This window comes from Opisthocomus hoazin, chromosome 4, assembly GCF_030867145.1.
Source record: "Opisthocomus hoazin isolate bOpiHoa1 chromosome 4, bOpiHoa1.hap1, whole genome shotgun sequence".
NCBI classification, from domain to species: Eukaryota; Metazoa; Chordata; class Aves; order Opisthocomiformes; family Opisthocomidae; genus Opisthocomus; species Opisthocomus hoazin.
In genome coordinates this window covers 24,376,940-24,400,287 of record NC_134417.1, presented here as the reverse complement: position 1 = coordinate 24,400,287, position 23,348 = coordinate 24,376,940, and the positions used below count along the sequence as shown (strand labels likewise).

Genomic DNA, 23,348 nt, shown 5'->3' with positions numbered 1-23,348 from the left:
GATGTCCCGCCTCCCTCCACTTTGCAGCTTGTCCAGGAAAAGCAGGGCTTTGGACCTGATTTCAAACGATACACTCAAACTAAAATATTCTTTTTTTCTTCTTTTTTTTTTTCCTTTTAGGCCCTAAAGGCTCATTTCACATGGTCGGAAGCCCATTTAGCTTCTCAACTCTGGATCTTTATCATTCTGGCGAGTCAGTGTTCTGCTGTTAGCCAGCCAAGCTGCTGCTTCCCGACGTTCATCCCCACGAGCAGCAGGAGGGGGCATCACCAGCCCCGGCTCAAGACTCCACAGCAGCATTCGACAACCACCTTGCACCAGTCCCTCCTGCAAAACAAGTGAAATGTTTCTCTCTTCCAAGGTAGCGTTTGGAAGCTTAAAGGGCTGATCTCGAACCCTCTAACGGTCTATTGAGAGGCTCTGGATTGGGTCTTCAACTCCACGACCCAGTCCAAGCCGCTTCGCAGAGCCCCATCCTTTGGTTACCCTTCTCCTCATGACCCCACAGACGCAGGCTTTGCTCCTCAGACTGCAGACAAAATGCCACCGTTTTGCCCTGACCCAGACAAAAACAAGACAATAAGGAAAAGGATCCCTTCAGTTTTTAGTCCTTTATTTTTTTTTTAAGTTGATCCTCCCATAGTAATGTACTGAAATGCGTAACAGTTACATTGTACAAAGCATTTAAAGAAAGTACCTCAACTTGCCGATTATTTCAAAATGAGATTATAAACAAAAGGAAAAATAAATCTGGTCCCTCACTAAAGGCCAAAAAAAACCCCAAAAAATAACTGAATACCTTCCGTTATTTATTTATTTTTTTTAAACATAAATTTGGAACACTTCATCTTACAAATAGGATTAACATGAACATAACATCACACAAGCTCGCAGACAACCAGCATAAAATATTGGGTACAGTTTTTTAATCAGAAGAATCATGCTTTCATGAGGAAATCATAACTGTTTATACAATTGAATCAATTTACTGTCTTACCAAAAAAAAAAAAAACAACTAAGTCGCATCTATTAGTTATTTAGTTCATTAAAAGGCAAAAATAAAATAAAAGAGGAATGTAAGAAATTTTCAAACACTGTTTTGCACTCCCATATACAGAGATCAGTTCACCTCCCTTTTTCCGCAGTACATGGGTGCCTGACATCGTAACGCAGTGGGGGACTGGAGCAGTGCTGTTTGGTAGAGGAACAGTGCTATTTTCATCAACGAACAATCGTTTGCCAACAAATAAATACATGGTACACACAACACAAAGAAGAAATTAGAGGGTCGGGGGGAAAGGAAACAATACAACAAAATAGTGACATGATTGTCGAAAATTAAAATCTCCTTACAAAGATCTGAACTAGCGGTGCTGTCGATGAACGCGGTGCTTTCATGGAATTATCTGGATGATTTAGCTTCCTGGAGTAGTGAACATTCATAGTTTACAATATACACAAGCCTCTTATGTATTGTTTCACAGAGTTCTTTTTTTTTTCTTTCTTTTTTTTTTTTCTCATTTTTCGTTTTTTTTTTAACAATGCAGTTGAGAAGGCAAAAGAATTACGGAGAGAACAAAATATTCCCTGTTACTTCTTTCTACATTTACGATGGATAGTGTGCATTTGATAGAACTATTTTCATTCTTTGAAGGGCTAAAATGCATAAAGCTTTAATGAAGAGATTTGTACATAAAAGCAACTGTTCCCAATCCTGTGTCAAACTATCTTATACAAAAAGAAAATCAATTCAGTTCCTACTTTAAAGGAGTGCCCATGTGTGTATCAATGCAGTCTTAACCCTTTTGCCCCTGCCCCTCAAAGCCGGGTGAACTGGAAGACACTTTTTCCCGGCCCTGGTTTACATAATCCACTGAAACTATTTTTTTTTTTTTAAGTCGCATTGATCCTCCAGAAGTCAGCAGCTGCCTTTGCTGTGCAAAACAAAATATTGAGAATAAATAGTTTCTTTCTTTTTAAAATTATTCAGTTTAAGGTCACCGGACTTTAAATGAGTGACCCTGCAGATTTATAAGGCATTCTGCTCAGCAGTCTTTTAAATAGTCTTATACGAAAGAGCCATGCTACTGGGTTGGACTTGGTCCCATCCTCGGTAAGACTTCGCAATGTCATACGTGACTGATGGATTGAATAGCGCTGGATTCTGCGGCGGCTCTCGCCATACTGTGCCACATATTGGGAGAATTGTGGGATGCGGAATGAAGGGAGTCCTTGTCGGAGAGCGAGAGCATCATCGCATACGCCTGGACCGGGAAAGAAGAAGAACAAAGAGGTCACGATCCCGCGGCGCGGATCTGAGCTTGGACCCGTGCCACCCCTACGCGGTTCGGGCATCATTTAGGCTACAACTGCTGTTCTGAGATTAATGAAAAAAACATCAAAATGCATTAGGTAAAACCACTGTCAACCTTTTCACTGACACTTTTAACTTGCTAATAGTAATAATAATTCCTGCTTTCATCTGGCTTCATGAAGCTCTGAGAAACCTTTGAAAGTAGACAAGGTCCCAGAGTCTCCTTTGCCTTCAGACTCTTGGCAAGAGAGGCTCTTTTCAAGAGTCTGGGGAATCACATTATCCCTTGGCTGGTCCTGTATTTCACCAAATACCACAGTCTCCTTTGCTGACCTTTTCTACATGCAAAATCTGCAATTTTTAAAACGGGAATCTTTTAAACGGGCTAAAAGGACCCTTTTAAATTAATGTTAAATAAATTTTCAAGAAATAGCACTAGGATATCAGTCCAGTTATTGCTGGTTTAAAACATGCTGAGGACCTACAGGCAGTAACATCCACCAGACTAAAAAAAAACACCACAAAGCCAAGCTGACCTGCCTCATGAAGCTGCAACGACCTTGCCTGCCACCCACTAACAGCTGAATCCTTTGGGTATATGGCAACAATAACATTCGAACCGCGTTGAGCTTTTACCTGGGATTTGGATTTCCTGTACAACGGTTGTTTTAGGTCCTCTGGCAGCTGGGAAGTATTGAAAGCTGCCAGTTCAGCTTCACTATATTGATTTTCTTCCATTTTCCTCATTTTGAGGCTATCTGTGAAGTGCCTGATATGGTCCAAAGCCGAAAGTCCTGTCTTAGCATACTCCTCCTCTTTATACCTATAAAAAAACCACGGAGTTTTTAATGTCAATTAAGCGATCCTCTCGGCGTTCCCTCGTCCTCTCAGATTTACACATCTGAGCAATTTTCCCTTTTTTACACTCATAAACCACCTTGCCCTGTGGAACCGTGACCCTGAAATAAAAGAAATTCCTTTTTTTTTCCCCAAAGAGCAGAGGGTGGGCAGCGGGAGCCGGGGAGGGAGAGGTCGTCTCTCTCCTGGTGTCTCCACAGCCTTTCCCAAGACCAGCACGGGAGATCCAGGTCGGTTTATGGAGCAGATAGCGTCTCTCCCACAAACGTTTCCTGTCTCACCCAGACCCTGACAATAGCTCCCCGAGCACAGTTATTTTTCTTCTTAAGGGCTACAAATTGCATGAGGAGCCTGAACAGAGGGCTGGTATTGACCCAAACACAGCCGCACGTTGCTATCGCAACTGGGAAGCTGGCTACTTCGGACCGGTTCCCACGGCACACGGTTTGGTGCTGGCACTCTTCTATGGTTTATTGTTTTTATTTCACGTATCGGGCACACCAATACACGGAAGGAACCAACCTGCCAGGGGAAGTTTTGCAGTTCATGTCCAAAGTACTCTTTTCCTCGTAATCCTCCTCTGGAGTCCCCTCGTGCATGTCACTCGTAACAGGCTCTTTGACTGCTTTCCCTGCAATTTCGCTCTCTTCGTCTTCTTCGTCCATCATTACTTCGTCTTCTACCTCTTCGTCATCCAGCAAGTCCGAGTTCTGGCTGACTACCATGGCTTTTTCATCCTTAAAGTGGCTGCCATTCATTCTGAAAGTACCCAAACATGAATCACAAATCAGTTATGAAAGCTCCTCACCAATGGACTGTTGGAGGCAGATCTGAAAAGGATCTGTCCCAGCAGAATAAAGTGATTTCTGTATTTTATATCCTGTTTAGCTTAAGACGTTTCGACAGTATCGGAGAAAACTCCACTCAAAAATCAGTGGGACGTTACAGGGCCATCAGCATGGGATTTTCCTCTTATCCTGGGAGCCTGGAACTCCTGTTCAAGCAGAGGTATGTTCAGATATCCATTCCAAATTTTCTCACACATTATTTCATCTCATGTTTCCAATCATATATGCAGCCTGGGCAAGACAACTCATTGACTTTTAACAGAAGCTGTAGGGGCCAAGAAACTCTGTAAATCAGTTCCGGCATTTTCAAAAATGACATCCAACCCTGTGTTCAGAGTTTTAAAGTCAAAATTACATGCATAATTAATTTTGCACAATACCACCCATTTGGAAGCCATCCTGCTACATTGAACGTATGGATTACATGCATGGGAACCTAAGGACCTTCAGCTGCAGAGTGGTCTGCAATATTGCATCCACCATGCTGAATTACATTATCGACTCATTTGAAGGGTAAGAAGTAATGAAAAGGAAGGTCATATAGCATTTTAAGTGCATTGATTCTTCTTAAACAAGTAATAATAGCAATACGCACATGGAAAAGCATTTGGTCTACCCGCTGTTATTATGTTCTCTTTTGCTTTCATACAATGACTTCTCTTAACTACTTCCTATGGGATTTTATCAAGGACCCATGCTGAAACAGAGGCTTGTTGGCCAACGGCCTCAACCCTGCAGGATTCTGAGCATCCGCAGCCGCATCGTGTCCGCCGCATTAAATGAGATCTAAAGAAATTCGGCCCCGCCACCGTCTTGACAAGCATGGCCATAGATCCGAGCGGCGTGGAAGGGCTGAACTCAGTGGAGCCACACAAATTCGCACTACCAGCGTCTCTGCTCCGCTGCGTTACATCGCACGGAGGCCTTGATTCATCTATTGTTCTCATTGTGCAAAAGGTCCTTACTCTTCCAGGAATACAGTTACAAAAATGGAAACTTTATTGTCCGCCCGCAGTTTGCTTTAGACTCTGCGTGCTTCAAACTGTGCGGGACAATATGGAGCATACCAAAAGTTTGAGCAAGATAACGATGAGCCCTAGCAGCGGATTGCTATTTAATGTTCGACTTCTTGTAAGAGACATACTTTCTTCTGGAGCACACACAAGTGAAAGGTGGTCTCTTATATGACAAATAGCATCATCTTCCTAAAGATAACACTTTCATCTATTTTCTGTGTCAATTCCAGCTGATAGTCATGAGTTCAGTATTGCATTAAAAAAAAGCTAGGGAATGGTCTGTTTCTATCACGGTATCAAAATATCTGAGGCTGTGCAGAGTTGGGGGAGCTGAAGCAGCCACCCCCCTCTAAGATACTCAGAGCAATATCCCTTTATCATCCTTTATTTGAACAGGCAGAAATAAGAAATTGCTGAGGCCCGTTTGGGCTGCCAACTTGCTTGTTACGCTCAACTGAGGCTGCTAGAAATGAAAGGGAGATGGACTACAACCAAAGTAAAGCAACAGCCATGTGATTAAGAAAACAGATTCTCTAATTATGCTTTCAAATGCAGCAATTTGCCAGGGATAAAATATCCATCAAGAGCAGTCTGAAGTGCCAAATGTAGAAAGGAAACACTGCACAACCCAGCAACCTTTTCACTTTGCCGACTTCCTGTCGGAGGACATGTTGAGACCAGATGTGCAAGGAAAAAATCCCAAGCCCTCATTGCCAATCAAGATGGAATGAAATTTGAATATGCATGTAATCACTTAATCCAATACTTTAGTGGAAATTGTGTTCTATCCACCATTTTTAGCCCTTCACAAAGGCACCTGGAAACTGAGCAGACAGTGAAGATTGTCACCAACAGCAAGAAATTTTTGATGCTGATAACGTAATGCTAATTCAAAAGTGCAAATAATGCATAATGCAAAAGCAGTCTCACAGAAATATGTATAGCTGATGTGCGTACCCATGCTACAGCCTTTTCTGCTTAGCTGTATTTTTATTAGCTGAAAACATTTAGCAGCGGTCTCTCTTCTGTTAGTTCAGAAGAATTGAAACACTCCTATACTTAATAAATCTTCATAGGAAAAAGTCTTTCACTGTGGACTACCAACGCCTACCCACAGCCTCACGGACATTTTGCTAGTCAGCATCTTTCTTGGGACTGAGTTACTTACAGGAAAGGACTTTCAGTTAGAAATTTTCACTTGATCCAAGAATTTAGCTTAGTCTACTTTATTAAGTACATATTTATGTCCCATTCCAGTCTTAAGGTTCTCTACACTGAGCCACAGGATGTAGAATTCACCTGTTCTGCCGTGAATGTAAAATGACGGAATTTTTCAACAGACTTAAATCAATGATGGGAACTTGACACTGAGAGCTCCTGATACAAGGAGAAATGTGTTCATAGATGAACCTTCTGTCCAGCGTCTGCCACTGGGAATATGCTCATGCACGACGGGGAGGGAATCAATTCGTTTCTTTTCATAAGACACTGAGGTGAACACTGAAGCAACCAGATTGCTGAAATAACTCTGGCTCCAGACATCATCAAAAGTGAAAAACCAGGCTTCACCTGGAAGAGCGGCACCTTTCGAAGGCAGAGCAGTCATGACTTACCTCTCCTCTGAGTTTCGGGGAGACTGATTGTTGTGGTTGCTGTTTCCAATAAAATTCCTAATTTCTGTGAAGTAAGAGTCTTCCTTGTCATCTAGGATTGCCCCTGTGCTTTCCAGTTCTGAGTGAGGTGAAGATGTTGCAGTACCTTAAAGCAAAACAAAGGACTTCTGTGATTGCTTCTTCATGTTTTCGATATTTAACCACTTAAATAAAATTGAAATTGAAGCAATGGTTAAAATTGGTGAGATGCAGAAAAAGTGGTCACAGTGACCTATCAGCTGTAAAACCGGTAATTAGAAGGGAAGCATTATTATCCATGGGCAAAGGTGGTTTCCAGCCAGAACAACTGCTTGCATGCTGGGCGTCGCTTCCACAGTTTATAACTGTTTTTGCCAAATATCTATTTCAACATCTCCCTCCTGCTCCCTTGCAACGTTAAGACTGTCAGTCAACAACTGTGTTAGACCAATGGCGAACTGAGCAAACGCAACTTCATTTTTAGCTACTAATTGTGCAGATTTGCTTAAAATATGGAGGCAGCCATTGACACCATCACCCAGGTTCATTAGCACCGAGAGATCAGTGACAGACGTCTTTCTCTGCGCATCGGGGAAAAGACAGCTCTGCACTCACTGCAGGTACCTGGTTATTTCCAGTGGAGCAAAACGCAGATGAAAAGGACTGCAGACAGAGTTTTTATTAAACCCTGCAGATACCTATACCAGACCAATGATATCCACCACCTGTCGCTGCCTTTGCTGTTGCTGTGCAGTGACCGATTTGCTCTGGGACTTGGGAGGCACCATTACCTCCATAATAGCCAGCGCTTTTCAGCTCCTGACAGTGGGAATATTTCAGAAGGTGCCAACAAAATCTTTTAGAGTGCTCCCTGAGACTCTAAATCTAGGACTCCTATCAAGAGCCAAGTGATTGCGGAGATGGGATTAAACCAATTTTCCCAGTCTGTTCTCAAAATGCTACGGTTGGCTTAATTAAAACCAAAAGAAAAGACATAATCCAGTGGTATTAAGTTATACAAGGGCAGAGTTTATGCTGGGATTTTCAAAGCACTTTAGATGTCAGCAGAGCTTAGGCACTTACATATTTTCCAAAAACCCACTCACCGGAGCAGACGGCGCAGAGCAACGTGTGCCTACTGACACTCAGGAGTATTGAAAGGGAACGTGAGCTCCCTGTATATGAACACTGGCGGTACGTAGGGCACGCTCGAGAGGGACAAGGCATACATACCAGACATGTTCCCGTTCTCATGCTTTTTTAGATGTCTGTCAAGATTGGTTTGTTGACCAAAACACCTGTCACACAAGTGACACTTGAATGGCTTCTCTTTATTGTGGATGTTACGGACATGTCTCTGCAGGTTAGAAGATATGCTGAAGGACCTGTCACAGTATTTGCATCTGAAAAAAATTAAAAAAGGTGGGTAGAAAAGGGTTTGTTAGTAGCTGAAAACGTAAATGTTGTCCTAAGAGACATAAAGCACCTCCTGGGCTCAGACTCAGTACCTAACTGCAGTTCCTTGGCCCCTATTGAGGCAAAACCCTCCCTGAAATAAAGACAAGTTTCAGCTGAATAACCAGAGAGCTGTGCTCTTGGAATGGAGACATCACTTCTATGGTGGGTTTTTTAGCTTTCCTTCACATTAAGCTTTATATTTTAAATACTGCCTTTAGGAATAAGCATCACATTTCAGAGTTAATGGCATCAAATTAGCTAGGGTAATTGATTCCCATGTTTTTAAAACTTTTGCACGCAAAGTTGGGAAGTTTGAAAACAGTAGAGCAGTAACTCCATTGTTTCATGTGCTGCCAATACAATACAATTAAAGACTTTTGGAAAAAAAACATGACACAGATCTCTTCTAGTGCTCAAATAAGGTAAAAAGTGCTATTTCTTTTCCTATTCTAAATTACGCTGTGTGATTAAATCTTTTCTTGAGGAATTAGCTTGCTTGATTGCTAATCCCAAAGGAAATTTGGTTATCTTGCAAAAACCAGCAATAAACAATCCCAACCTTTAATACTGTGCCAATGTGAGTAGTTTAGTCTATCACTCTGGTACCAGAGGCATCAATTTTCATACTCTGTAGCGATTTGGAGTCCCTAAAGCCTTTACTGTATTGCTCTTTAAGCCATTACTAAGTCATACAATAACTATTCCAAATTCTCCAGCTGGCAACTAGCCAACAGTCTTCACCACTTTAGTTTTTCAATCCTTTACTTCTTCCGTGCTTCTCTTACGCTTGTCAATTATGTCAAATTTTTTTAGTGCTGAAATAGTCCATTATGCGACTAATTGCTCATGGCTTTTATGTAGTGGACGGCTATAACATGCATCAAGACGTTCCTTCAATAAAACTAGATGTGAATCTCTTTCCCCTAAGAGACTGGACGCAAAAAACATATTGTTTCCTCACAAACAATGAGCTTACTCTGCTCTTTACAGCTCATAAAATGCAGAAATCAGTGCATTTGTTTTACTGGAACATGAACTGGCTTCTTTCCAGTTGATTTAAATTAGTCTTTCATTTTCAATAAGGTGAAGCTTCTGTACACATTTCTGCATGTGACTGTCCTGGACACAATACCACATACGTATTCTTAGCAACAGGAGAGTACACCCACAGGGGTTCTCGTTAAGCAGACCTCAGAAAAAATCCAGATTAAGCAGGAAACAAATAAATACAGTAATGCTTTTGCAACCGGGACCTTTCATGAATCAGATGATTGACAAAAACCCAACTTTAGCCTGCAAATAACACCACAGAGCTCTTACAAAAAAACATTTTTGCAAACGAAAATACGAAAATACCCTTTTGAAAATCACTCCAAGCATGCTGGTTGGGAAGTGCCAGCTATCCTGCGAGGCAAAGGCAGGACTTGTGGACTGGGCGGCTGCCGAAGCCAAACGAACCTCACAACTGGAGCAAAACCTTCCCCCATCGCTGCAGCGCCAATGCTGCAGCATCGCATGCAGCCGCCCTTGTCTAGATGAGCACAAAAAGCCCTGTTGGAGTCCAAAATGCGGTGATGGGTCATCAATGCTGGAGCTGGCCAAGCCAGGCTGTTGAACGCTCGTGCCCTTGCTTTATTCCCTTGAGCACAGACACGGGTAAGGGATTGCGGTACCTATAGGGCTGCTCTCCAGTGTGCGTCCTCAGGTGACGTGTTAGGTTTGCGGATCTCGGGAAAATCTTGCCGCAGTATCTGTGATAAGAAAAGGTTTGATAAGACAACGCAACCTTCAGTGGCTTTGTCCCAGTTTGAGCTGCCCTGGATGCATAGCCCAGACTTTGGCGTAATGACATTTCAGTAAAGGCATTCAGTAAATGTAAGAGATTGAGACACACGCAAGGAAGAATGAAACTGGAATTGCTGGCACCAACCAGCTCTTCTTGTGCATGAGCAAGGGATATATGAAAACATACCAGTTTTAAAGATCACTCAAAATTTCTAAGCTCACTAGGTGAGTATCTGTCACATTCAGATTTGGAATCAAGAGAATCGGTTACTAAAGCCCTGGATTTCTGCCTCCTTGTAAGCAAATTTCAAACCTTTCAACCAATTCTACGTGTCAGCAAACGTGACATCTCTCTGTGCATTGAATGGGATCAGAGCAGACAAGACTCAAAGACCTAATCCATCAAGGTATGTTTCTATAACAACATGTCTTGAAAGAAGGTGACATGTTTTCAAAAAGATCAGATAAACCGATACGCCAGTGTCAAATGCCTGCACATTCTGGAGATGATATAAAGACCTAAATAATGCAACTGAAAAACCATTCTCCAAACTTGATAATATGTCACAGGAATAATAATGGCAAAAAAAAAAAAAAATTATCACGTGCCCTCCCTCTTCGTTCAAGTAACATATTAATATTCAGTTTATAGTTGGCCCAGTTCTATTCATCACGTTCAGCCCATTTTTGCGTGGGGACAGAGCATGCACACAGCGTTCTCTTAAGTGAATGAGGGTGGTAGCTGCTCTACATGACGACTTTGAAGATTGCTTCCCTTCATTTTTACATCCTATTTATTTTTTCACAATGTGATGTACAAGCCTTCAAAATACGCAGGCAGCTAACTCTGCTCTCCTCGACAAAGCTCCCATTCATTTCGGTTGCACGTACAATGACTATCTTCATTGTATTTTTTTTTAAATCTGTACACATAAGTCCTAATAAGTCATGTATTTTATCACTGATCCCTTTGGATATTAAACCCAGAAGCCTGAGAAAAAACACGTCTGTAGTGTACGATCAAAAAAATCAATAATGAAAGCACACTTGTGCATATGAAAGTGAGGAGAAAATTTGGAAGAAATAATTGTTTATATAACTGTTTCCACCTCATTTATCAAACCGGTACGACACAGGGCAAACTCTTTGTTTCATGACACCAGCAATTTCATAAATAAGAACCCCAAAGCGAAACGCTTTCCCCTTTTCGTTGGGCGCCGAGAGCCCTGCCAGGTGCCCGAGCAGGGGGGGCTGGGGAGCCGGGGAGGGGGCCGCGGGGCGGGTTGGGGTTACCTGCAGGTGTAGCGCTCCTTGCCCTTCCGCAGCAGGGTCTCGGGCAGGGCGCTTGGCGGCGCGCGGAAGTTGAACATGGACGGCACCGACTGGATCAGCTCGTTGGCCTCCGGTTTCAGGGCGCTGAAGCTCTCCAGCTTTTCGGCCATGTTTTCGATAGCTGACATCTGCAACGGAAGATCGCACAGAACCCGTCATGCTGAATACCCATTTTCTGGAAACCCCTCACGGGAAAGCCTAAATACAACCAACACACACTGCCAAGAAAAAGAAAAAAGAAATAAAAAAGCAAATGTAGAGTTGCAGTCTCAAAAATTATGGGGCACGCTAGGCAAGGTGGTGGCCACGATGTCATCCCACTGGGAACAGCGGCCATAACTGCTATAGCTGGGTGCTGCTTCTCTGCAAGGCCGGCAGAACTTCTCCCCTGTTTGCTGTAATGGAAAGCTGCTTCCATACAAAATCTAAATTAGCCAGTGTTCATTTCTTCTTGTTTTTAAGTCTCAGCTTCTATAAAATCCCAGTTTATGCAGTCATGCTTTGTGGGTGTGTGCCTACGTGTCTGTGCGTCCCACCTACTGAAACCATTGGACATTTTTGATCAAATCAACAGAAAAAACAGAGATCCCAACAATAACTGAATTCCTACAGGTTTTGTTGTTGTTGTTTTGTTTTATTTTTAAAAGGCCTACAGAAGACAAAGATTGCAGAGGACACCTTATGAACACTCCAGCTCAACCAAGGGCTGCAATAAGCCAGATCCAGAGAGGCTCCATCAACGTCCCAGCCACATCCAGCCATTTAGTCCAGCCTTCTTGCCCATCACAAAGACCATGAGACAGATCCATAAGAAATGAAGCTTTGGTGGGTTTGGTGCTGTGTGTTTACATCACCTGCTAGATGCCTGTCCTAGTTTTCTACATCATCTTAATATTCCTGCTCTACCTTTAGTTGCTTGTAAACCCTACGTACTTTGGGATGTCTCCACTCTTGGTTATGTGTCTGTAATTTTCAGGGAATGGGGATTAAGTAATTTCTGAAGAATGGTTTCCTTTAAGGGGTCTGGAACTGACCCTGAAAAACTGCTCCAAAACCTCAAACTTTGTCACCTAGAGAGTTCAAAACTGCTCCTGAGCCTACTGACAGGTGAGAGTAACCAAAAGCCTCTTCATAATACCACAAATGAAAAAACAAGAAACCCAAGATCTCACCTACAGAGCATAAAACCCACAGCAGGAGCCCTGTGCAATACCTTGCTTGTAATGCAGGAGGAAATTATAGGAGTGCCACGATGCTGAACACTCCTCAGCCGAGCACACCTTTCCAGCCCATTCTTCAAAATCTGTAAGAGACTGCTCCAGTTGTTGGGCCTTCAAAATTTTATTTTAATGGGAAGAATTTCACATATGTTGGTTTTTTTAATGTTTTATTGTAATGGGCAGAATTGCTCGTTTGTCTTCTGGAATGACTATTCACGTGCTGGTTAACTCTGGCTTTGGGTTGGGTTTTTTTTTTCCCTTTAGCCTGTAGCCTGCCCTCTCATTTCATGCTCAGATTCCTAATGCTGAGTACAAATTGCAATGTACAGGGCACCACTGCCAATTTGCCGAATGTCTTTCATCAAACACAGTGCAAAAAAAAAAAAAAAAAAAATCTCAGAGGGAAGTCAAGATACATTTACTTGTCAGGCAACAAATGTGAAAGCATTGCAAGGCAGTCAGGGCTGTAAGCTCTGGGGTTTGATTCATAATCACTCAGCTGCTAAAACATTCTCCACAGATGCAAGTGGACAGCACATTTGTCAATATGAAGGATTTTGACACATACTGATCACAGGCGTGAGATATGTAATGATGATGCTGCTAGGAGAGGAGGTAATTCTATCTCGGCACCAAGATGTCATTATCAACCCGTATAACTCAGCATTACCATATATTTCTTTTTATACGACTTCATCTTTTTCTTTAGTCGGAATTGATTCTTAAAGCTTTTACGACAGTCTTTCCACTGCCTTTAATTCCTTCAAATTGTTCCCCACAAGAATTCATTTGTCTATTTTGCAATTGCAGAAAATAAACGGTTTCAATGAAAAATGACCTTTGGCCTTCGGGCTGATTAGCAGTGACAAGACAGTGCATGGGTTACGATAGCACATATTTATGGTGAAGAATAATAAGGGCATTGAGAAGTATAATAAATGTTTTATTTATGTATATTTAATATTCAAGTCAGTTTCATTATCTAGTGGTTTTAAATCATTTTTGGATCACCATTTCTCATGTACATGGTCCCCTACAGTAATACATTAAAGCAGCTATTTGCCCCTTTACATTTAAAATGGCTTAGTCATGCTTAATTTTTTTGATTCTTATTTCCAGGATTTTGCAGCAGAGAAATTGAGGCTGATTCTTTGCTAATGGACGGCGATGCAGATCAGGGCTACCTCCAACACTGCCTCCAGGATTACACCAGTCCCAAAATAGGTATGAAATCAGCATCTGACCTCAAATCCCCCAGTCAGAGGAAACACAAGCACTCCCAATTATTTTAAAGTATTACTCACTTTCCAAAAATATGCTTCTCACCGTAGGAATGACTATTGTGTTTGTTGGTTGTTTTTTTTTTTTTAAAGTCTGATCCACGTAGTCACCTGGTATGATTTATACTTTTCAAGAAATGCACCAGCAATGAGGGGAAGTGCTCGGCCCCAAGCCTTTGCTGATACGAGGCGGTGGCACTCCGCTGCTGTCAGGATAATTATAGCAGCTACTATCTGCTGGAGATAGGGCTCACATGAGCCAAAATTGGGGCATTTTCTTAAGAAGTGCTGGAGCGTGGTGGTGCTCGGGGGCTTCAGGATGCAATTCTCTACTGCAAAAGGGGGACCTGGGCTCCACGGGCTTGTTACAGCCCATAAAACCCTGCCGTCCCAGACCCACAACAAGCTCTCCATTACTTCATATGCATGTAGACAGCCCCTGCTCGTCAGTCTACTTGCAAAATATTAACTGACTATTGTGAAATCCGGGGCTTGTGGCATTGAGGAATAACTCAGGTGCCAAAGCCAAGCAGGAATTACTACCCCGTGGCACACACGTTTTTGGGAAGCTGAAGCCCTGGTTTCAAGCAGTGGCCCCAGGGGATGCTCAGGAGGGCGGGCAAGGGACAGACCTTCTCCCCAGTGTCTTCTCTCACACACCAGCAACGAGAGGTGCATGGGCCTTAATTGGAGGTTGCATCTTGATTACAGTGTTGAACAGCCATTGGTAGCAGCAGCTCCCATTCATCTGGCTAAACCCTTTTCGAATCCATTTGTATTTTTGTCAAGGAGAATTCGCCAGTTTAATTAGGTGCATATGAAAAGGTACTGGCTTTTGTTCCTTCTAAGCCTTTTGCCTGATAATTCAGCTGGGTGCCCCTCTTTTTTTTTTTTTGTTATGTATTATAAAAACTAATGAATAACCATCTCTCATTCAGGTTCTGCTCACCATTCATGGTCTCATAGAGCTGGGGCACAGCTCCCTCAGGCATTTCTTTTCCTAGTTGAAAAAATCAAAATCTACTTAGTCCCTTTTTGTGAGGAAGCTGTTCCCTACCTCTCATAGTCATTGTTGCCCTTTTCTGCGTCTTTTCTAATTCTACTATGTCCTTTTTGAGAGCAACTTCAGCTGTATTAAAGACCCGAAGGCAGTATAACATAATGATGTTTTCAATTCCTTTCTGCTAAGCACCTGGATGATATTTTCATAAAACTATTGACTTCCAAGATCTTTTTCCTGAATGACATGAGTTACGAGTCACACTTTCCCCTTGGTATTACCTGGGTACTTACTGACATCGAGTTTTACTGTTATTTTAATTCCCAGCGACTCAGCTTTCTGTGAATCTTCTGCAAAACCTTCACAGTCAGCTTTGGTTTTAGCTATTCTCAACAAACAGCTGTAAACTCTCCTCTTTGCCTGGTCACCCTTCTTCCTATGTCACTTACAGCCGTATGCCACAGTTCCTATTCCAGTGACACACCTAGGCAGACTCACTGATAATCTTCAATGAGTTTAAGAATCATTAATTTATTCTTACTCTTTTTTTCCAAGGGTTTGTTTTGGTTTGGTTTGTTTTTTTGACTAATTACTAACCCAGGGGATGACTTTCCCTCTTCCACAATAAAACTCCCTCTTCAAGCTGAAACACAACCGTAGCACCTCTTCCTCCTCCAAAACACCATTACTGCTGATGGTAAAGCACGACTTGCCTCCACAGGAGCTGACCATGGAGATGCTACTGGCCAGCAATCCACCAAACTCCTGGAGCAAGCTGTTAACGATAGCATCCGTCCTGGAAGGTTAGGTGAGTGCTCACAGCCACCTCGTCTCTCTGGGTATGGTCCCTGAGGACTGCCAGGGAGGCAGAGGTGCAGCTCAAGATGCCGGGTAGTGCTTTCAGGATGGGTCTGTACCCCAACCGAGTGCCCAGCGACTGAGGTGCTCCCTGAATGGAGCATGGGGACCCCAAGGATAGGATTAATATAATTGCCATGTCCTGTCCAGGGAGAACGTCCTCCAAGCAAGCAGGAGAGCGAGAAGATCCTGTTACATCTTTTACATACAGCTATTGCCTTATGGACAAGTCATGTCTGCTCCTAATCTGAGATCAGTGAATGACAGTATTTTATATAGAGCAGTAACTTTTGATTTACATATAGAAGAGTTGTTGATTCTATCTGCGTCCAGATGTCTGGAAAAGGAAGCAGCCTTCCCGCACCTCCCTCCCGCTCCCTGAGAGGCTATTAACCTCCTACTGACGCAAACTAATCTGCAGTCGCAATTCCCCAGCTCCGACTCAAAAATGCAGACATTACCATAATCGGCTAAAACAAGTATTTATAAACATTTCAACGGGCCAGATATCATCAGCAGGGGCCTTGAATATTTGTCTTAAAATTTATTAACCAGCGGAAGAAAAAGTGGCATAAATAAAGCCAAGGTTTGTTGTTGCTGCTTTTTAAGAACAACCTGATGATATGAAACAATCTAGCAGACAATGTCATGAACTACATGACCTCATGTTTCACAAACGCGACTCCTTCATTGCTATTATCACAAAAACAACTGACTTTATGGCCGTGACTCATGGGAAAAAAAATGTTCAAATGTTTGCTTTCTATTTTTATTAGGGTTATTTAGAGAAATCTTGAAAACCCAACTACTAAAGCTCAGGATTTCTTCCTCCCCAGTTCAAGTTATGATGCTTTCTCTAAAAACCACGAGTCATGAATTTGTTGTCTTGAAACCATGTGTATTTGGACATCCAGCCACGGAACCTGGCTGAGCTATATTCACGTTCAAGCAACCTATCACACGTAGCTGAGCTTTATGAAGCAGCAGCGAGAAACTCCTGCTGATCTGCAGTGTAGTTCCAGAATACCTCTGTTTCTAATAATGCAGTTGGTGGGGATTTAGCTGCTCTATCAGCATTGATCACGTCCTAAAATGAGCCCAGGAAAATCAAAGCTTTGTTAATGCACTCACCAAACTTCATTTATCTGTAAAATTATCTGAATTATTAACAATGATTCTCCACAAAGCTACTGCAAATTAAGTCTGACTATAATTACAGAACCTCTTTATAGACACCTTCTCTTGATGGCACCAGAAGGGGATGAAAGAGTCTACAGACTAAACAAATTGTGACCCATTCAAGAGAAGATGTTGCCCGTTGATTTGCACTGTAGGGTTCCTGCCAAACAATGAAAAACAATCTGAAATTAACTTGAAATTTGTGGCACACGCAACTGTGAACTGAGATAGACAGGCTCTTGTGGCATATTCAAATCTCTCAAGATGAAGATTCGTCCGTGAATCAGCATCCTGCTCCAGGCACTTCATGTTTTAAATACCTGTTTCTGCACTAGCATGGCCAGGAGACATATGCTCACAAAAAAAGCAGGATGATGGAAATTTGAGGACCAAGCCAATGTCAAGGAAAGCAGACAGAAGAAACAGACCGCACGAGGCTTTTCGACTTCCCAAACATGCCCAGAGCCACTTTTCAGAGAGCAGAGGATTCAGGGCGCCGGGGCCAAATCACAAATCCTACCACAGCCCCTTCATGTGCTACACTGAACTCCCCCTGTGGTAAAGAAAGTGCTTGGGAACCACCTCTTGTTCTCTCCAAGTCTGGCATCTAACCCTACCTCCTATCTGTTGAGCTCATTCAGCGTCTATGGGTGCTCGCAGGAGTCCTTCGGTGCCTGCTTAGCTCCTCTCACCTCAGGATCCTACCGCATCTTTTGCAGCTGCATAAACCACGGCTTTACAGAAAGAAGATGGGATTAAAAGCTGTGTGTAGGCAAAGCAAAGGTCCATCGCTGCTTTCGACGCGTGCCGTGAAGACACAGGGAGGAGAGCAGGGTTAAGTTCCCATCTGCAGGGGCAGCCCCGGGGAGGGCTCCTGCACCAGCCCTGGCCAGAGATGCACAGAGGCTTCGTCTTGTGAAATTAGTCCACGTCGCACTGCGAGTGATGAGCGAGAGTGAGTCAGGACGTGGCCGCAGCTGGCTGGCTCCAGCTCTCCCCTCCGAAGCCCGAAGGTTGGGAAAAATCTGGGACAAGTATTAATGGGTTCAGTGCTGCAGCTGAGGAGCCAGTAATGCCAGAGCAAAACACGGTGTTATTTGAGTTGCATCTGGAAAAGCAGTTGCTGTGGCTCTTTTTTATTCCTGCACAATTTAGATGTATTAAAAATAACGTTTTATAAAAATAGAAGAGCAAGCTCAAATTTATCCTAAAAGCACAATTCCTGTTCGCATAAGGGGGACGACGTAAATATACGCACGGGACAAAGTTGACCCAAACGTGGCAAATAAATGGGGTTTTTATTTGTGCTTTAAGTACAACGATGAGCAATTCAGCTCAAAACTTCAAAGCTACTAAGGTGACTAACTCCCACTGAAGTCAATGCAAGACAGAAACCTGAAGTCCTCTGAGGCTCTGTATTTTAATGTCTCGAACGCAGATTAAATATTTATATCTATTGCAATCTAACAAGATTTCAGCCTGGAAATTTCACTGCAATCTCTGAAGGAAATGGCTTGGAACAACTGCAGTTTAAACAACGACGGCATTTTGAAACCTTCACTCAGGTAAAGCTCCCATTGCCTTCACCAAATAAAACCGGCAGGATCAGGTAGGTAAAAATAAAGCAAATTTGACATAGGATGATATTTATCTGCTACAGCTACAACACTCTGTAGGAAAGCGTGGCATGCTCTGTAATCGAGTGGTAAGTTACCTTTCATAATATATTTTTCTTATGCAATTTATCTCACAATGATTAAATCAAAAATATAAGCAATGAACTTACCCAAATTCTTTGATCAGGCAATTGGAACTGGGAGCAAAATTGAAACAAAAACAACACATTATTCCTGCATTGGAACCCTCACTGCAATCAATCTACTAATTAAGATTTTATTTAAAGATACTAATTAAAATGTTCTTCTGAATGATTTGTTGCATCAGGTTATTTTCTCCCTAAAAATACAATTCTTATAATGGCAAATTGTTGTGAAATACCATTAAATGATCTAATTTTAATTGCTTTCGGGCCACTGCCACTGGGAGTAATTTTGCCCAGGAAGAGACAGGGTAAGGACTGCAGGGTTTATGTCTTTAATCTCTACTTCAGAAACGGATTTTAAAGATCCATCTGTTAGCTGTCGTATTACCCAGTGGAAAAAAAAAAAAAATTCTTGCTTCGTAAGATGGCAAGTTTCAGAAATAAATTCACCTACAGAAACACAAACTTGTAGAACACAAACAATGATTTTGTTCCTAATTTACACAGACAGATCCCGCCAGCAGAAAATGAAAACTTGCAGTGCAATCCACACCTGTGCTTTCAAAGGGGCGAACAGGACTATAAAGGCAAAACAGCTTTTCTGCGAGCTGTTCCCCAGTCCTCTATAAACACCGCGCCAAATTCTGCCTTTGCGAATAGGAGACTCCTTTCCATTAAAGTCGGCAAGAAAGCAGATTTTGGCGTTTACTCTTTTGACAGACATGTGATGGTGGTTTAGGCTTTTTTTTACGATGTATTAAGAGTGCATGTTACACTCATGACCTTTGCATCCCACTTCCCACCAAGCTAAAGATGTTATCCCTAGCAGCTGGGTAGGTGATCAAACGAGAGCCAGTCCTTACCATGGATTTTCCTTTTTTCTGTTGCACAGTAAGAAATGTGGAGGAATGGGCAAAACAGTATAATTTGTGCGCTCCCATGCATGTGTTGAGCAGTGTGGGTGCAGGACCAGCCCTCCCCGCTGCCAGAGGGTGCTGGCTCTGCCTCTCCTCGGCCAGCAGCACCACAGGGAGGTGGCATCTAACACCTCACGCTGACGGGCCTGGTGACAACCCTGGGACCTTTCTTGGGCACCAACAATTGATTTAACCAACTCTCTGTGAAAAAACATGAAGGGTGAAGTCCCAACAACCTGCCCGCTAGTGGCAAAATGCTCAGTGTCTCCATTTCACCGGCACACCTACAGCATCCTCACCTAACTCCCACTGACCCTCCTCCTTCCACTGCCTCAGAGTCGCACAACACGACGTAGAAGAGTACCCAGCTCCTTCCCACAGAGGTTCCTTCCAACCCCTACCATTCCCTGTCCACCACAGCCAAACTTCTAACTGTGCATTTTACCCCAACGGCCTCCCTTCCCACCCGCCAACCACGCTACCCACCACCGCCACCCGACCAACCCGCGGCAAAACCTTCAGAGCTCCTTGATCCAACCTCGCTAAACGACCTTCACCTTCTGAAAAGCTAGCTAGCACTAAGCAAAATAATACTGTTTCTTTCGTCGATAAAGTACCAAAAATGTCCTCATTTAAACAATTTACTATTAATTTACAGCCCCTTACCTGCTCTAACTCAGTGGAGAGGAATCAGCCCAGTTTTACACCAGGGGACACACAGAGGACTGAGCTGCTGTTTGCATATTTGTGCATTAATACTATCTGCTAAGAAATGGGAATTTTTCCGTGTTGCTTTGCAACCTGGGCAAATGAGGTAACTCAGCAAGAGGTGTCGAGCTGCTACTAAATCCTTTACATAAAATCTTGGTAATTTTAATACTGAATAGACCCTTCACTTCCTACAGGCATTGGAACTGAAACAGGGTGTTTTTCTGGGCTCTCCACCCATGCAACAGCATTATGGTTGTGCATCTGCACCCATGTAGGCCTTCAGCTGCTCTTTCCAGTTCTCCACAAGTCCCATATTTCAGAATGTAATCCACACAACTTAGCACATAACAACTGTTGCCTTCACTGAAAAAAGAATAGAAAAGCAAGTTGTGGCAGCTTATTGGCATGTCTTGCCCAGAAGTCAGAGGAAGCTGAACCAGAGACAGCAGCTCCTGGTTGTGCACTTAAAATACAAGACCCGTATGGGGTGTAATTATTAGGACGAAACAGCGCGTAATCAGCAAGGTGTTCAAATTTGCAAATACCACAGAGCGTTCTATTTCAGGCACAAGGTTTAACCCAAATTTTTAGCAAAATCTCCTTAAGCAAGGAGAAGGAAGACAAAATGAGGGTGTGGTGCTGTTGAAGAAAAGCAACATATAGTTTGCATACAGGCACTCTTTCTACACTACATACACATTGGAGTTATTACACCTTTTTAGGGACACCTTCCTACATTTTTGTTATCCAGCAAATGAGCAGCAGGATTCTGGCCTACAAACAAGACAGCAGCCCTGTCACACAGCATGTCTTCAGGCATGGGGGGGCAGGGATGCTACAACGTCACTGCACACGCTACAGCCCACAACGGATATCAAAAGAGACGGGGAATTTGCATTATGAGACTGCAAAGCATTGGGTGGAAGGTTTTATCTCCTTTCTGGGACTCCTTAAATATTGACAACTGGGATGCCCAGCTTTGCTGGCCTGATTTTGACTCTACAATGACTCCTTGTAGTCAATACTGGCTCCACCACAACGGCCTGGAGCATGGGCGAGTGCTGAAGAAGACACGGGTAACTGCAAGTGTTGGTAGCTACGCTATGGTTTTGGAGGAACACAGTTCTAAAACATACATGTAGTTTGAATCTGGCTTCCTTTATAATCAAAACATGTTGTTTCATCTGCAAAACATCAAGAAGCTCAGAACAATGCTTTCCCACCACAATGGTACAGCAAAAACCGTGTGTTTTAGGAAATCCAAAAATGACTAAGACTGCATTCATTTCTCTGCACCTGCTTTGAAGCATCAACAAGCTTGTTTACAACATCAAAATTCCCAAAATACTTACTTGTGGATGAAACAAGAATCCCGGGGAAGGTCTCAAGTATTTCTCTTTTAAAGCTTCCAGTGGGTCAGTTAACTTTCTTTTCTCTACTCTGTAAATGTTAAAATTAGATTTTCTGGTGATGAATCAGTCTCAGGTATTAATAATTATACAGCTACTCATGTTTAAAATAGTCAATTATACATCAAGTAATTGGTTTCTCAGAGATAACGGCAAAAGAGAAGTAAGTACAGTCAAGTCTCGATTCCCGCATACAGCTCATTACTGCGGGTGGGGGCCGCAAATCGCCATTAAAGGGAGATTAAACCATTTACATAGGAAATAATCCCATTTCAAAAGACCGGTAATAACTATCACAGGAACCAATGACTAACTACCGAGCACTTTTATGAACAAATATGGCAACCGAGTGTGTTCCCCACTCAGAGGAGAGGAATTCAAGGCAACAGGAGCCTTGCGCAATGGGTCCCTTCTCGTCTGCCCATGCGAGACATCGCAGCCACCACCCTGGCAGCCTCTCCTTGCGCATGGCCGTGCACGAGCAGGGCGAGAAAGGCGGGCTTGGAGGAACGCATGGGCTTTGATGTGCCAGCAGCAAAGACTGCCATCAACTCGTGGGCATTTAGGCAGCGAAACGCAGCACAGATAATTCAGCAGCAGCACAGAAATTCGAGGTTTTCGGTTTTTCTGTTGCTGATGTGCACAGTTTAAGGGACAGATTCTGTTGTTCGTATGTAGATGTAACTCTTGGCAAAGGAAGGCTCGATAACAACCGGCCTCGTGCTATGCTGCCAGAATTTGTACAGATTTCATTAGTTTGTAATGCAGGACCATAAAACACGGATCATTATTTCCACTGCTTCAGGCATTTAAAATTAATATGACGCAAATAAAATCTATGGTCTAATACAGATATCAATCTGGCATGAATAAAACCATCTCAGTAAACAGCATCATATCCTGTTTCTTCATCATGCATGCCTGTTGCTGTATGTGATAGCATTCTCCAAAAACTTTGCCCATAGCATTTCTTTTCCAGATAAAGTAATAAATTAACATCATTTACATAGTAGTATTTTTTTTAACAAGAGGCTGTAAAAATCAGTCATTTATATTATAGATAAATATTTTTGTGGCTAATATTTCTCTAAACTAATTTAGATGCGTGACTTTGGCTGGTTACAGATACATGAGCAGAAAGGTGAAGGGCAAAAAGAGGCTGACGTACACAGGACACAGTGAAATCCAGATCCCACCGAGATCCGTCTCAGCACTGCTGGGAAACATCGAAGGGTCGGGATTATAGCGTCGGTTTTTAAAACCTCAGCTCCCTGACAGTGCCTGCTTGCGCACCCGTCGAAGCCAAGGACAAGGGTCCCATTGATTCTATAAATCAGGCCAGATTAACTAGCCCCTTGGCTATGCTTTGCACACACCGGGACACTGTGCCTTCAACCGCATTAATGAAAACGCCCAGATAAATCAACCCATTGCTCAAATCAGTGCAAAAAATAAGCAGAAATGACTCTCATTTTCCACACTTTTTATACACCTTAAGACAAATTTGCGTGTTGTTGCACTTATGAGATACTCCTACTTAATTCAAGAGGAACTCAACAGGTGGTGTACAACTGGCAACCTGGTGAGACGCCCTGATTTCCAGGGAAGGCAGAAGGCAGGCAAGGAGAGCGGGTGGCATTTGGAAAACAAGGAATTTGGGGCAAACCGGGGATTTCAAATACACAGCAAATATACAAATATCTGATACTGATGCCAATTTGTTTATGAGTAAGAGAATATATTCAACTCCTGCACATCAGGTTAAACTAA

General features: G+C 42.8%; 1 protein-coding gene across 7 annotated transcripts in view; it reads right to left on the bottom strand.

Moving 5' to 3' along the window:
* Positions 1-615: 615 nt before the first annotated feature.
* The window catches only part of MECOM (MDS1 and EVI1 complex locus), a 348,374-nt gene continuing 325,641 nt past the window's right edge, over positions 616-23,348 (bottom strand). For 4 of the 7 annotated variants that reach the window (XM_075418356.1, XM_075418361.1, XM_075418357.1 and 1 more), the window contains 9 exons: positions 21,522-21,609; positions 18,566-18,592; positions 11,204-11,370; positions 9,799-9,876; positions 7,901-8,070; positions 6,650-6,794; positions 3,695-3,931; positions 2,951-3,137; positions 616-2,264 (listed from right to left, as the gene is read on the bottom strand). In XM_075418356.1, coding sequence (XP_075274471.1) covers positions 2,130-2,264; positions 2,951-3,137; positions 3,695-3,931; positions 6,650-6,794; positions 7,901-8,070; positions 9,799-9,876; positions 11,204-11,370; positions 18,566-18,592; positions 21,522-21,609 — 1,234 coding nt within the window. In that variant the 3' untranslated portion in view covers positions 616-2,129. The remainder of the gene's footprint in view (positions 2,265-2,950; positions 3,138-3,694; positions 3,932-6,649; positions 6,795-7,900; positions 8,071-9,798; positions 9,877-11,203; positions 11,371-18,565; positions 18,593-21,521; positions 21,610-23,348) is intronic. The other 3 variants (XM_075418358.1, XM_075418359.1, XM_075418362.1) reach the window with 1 other exon arrangement.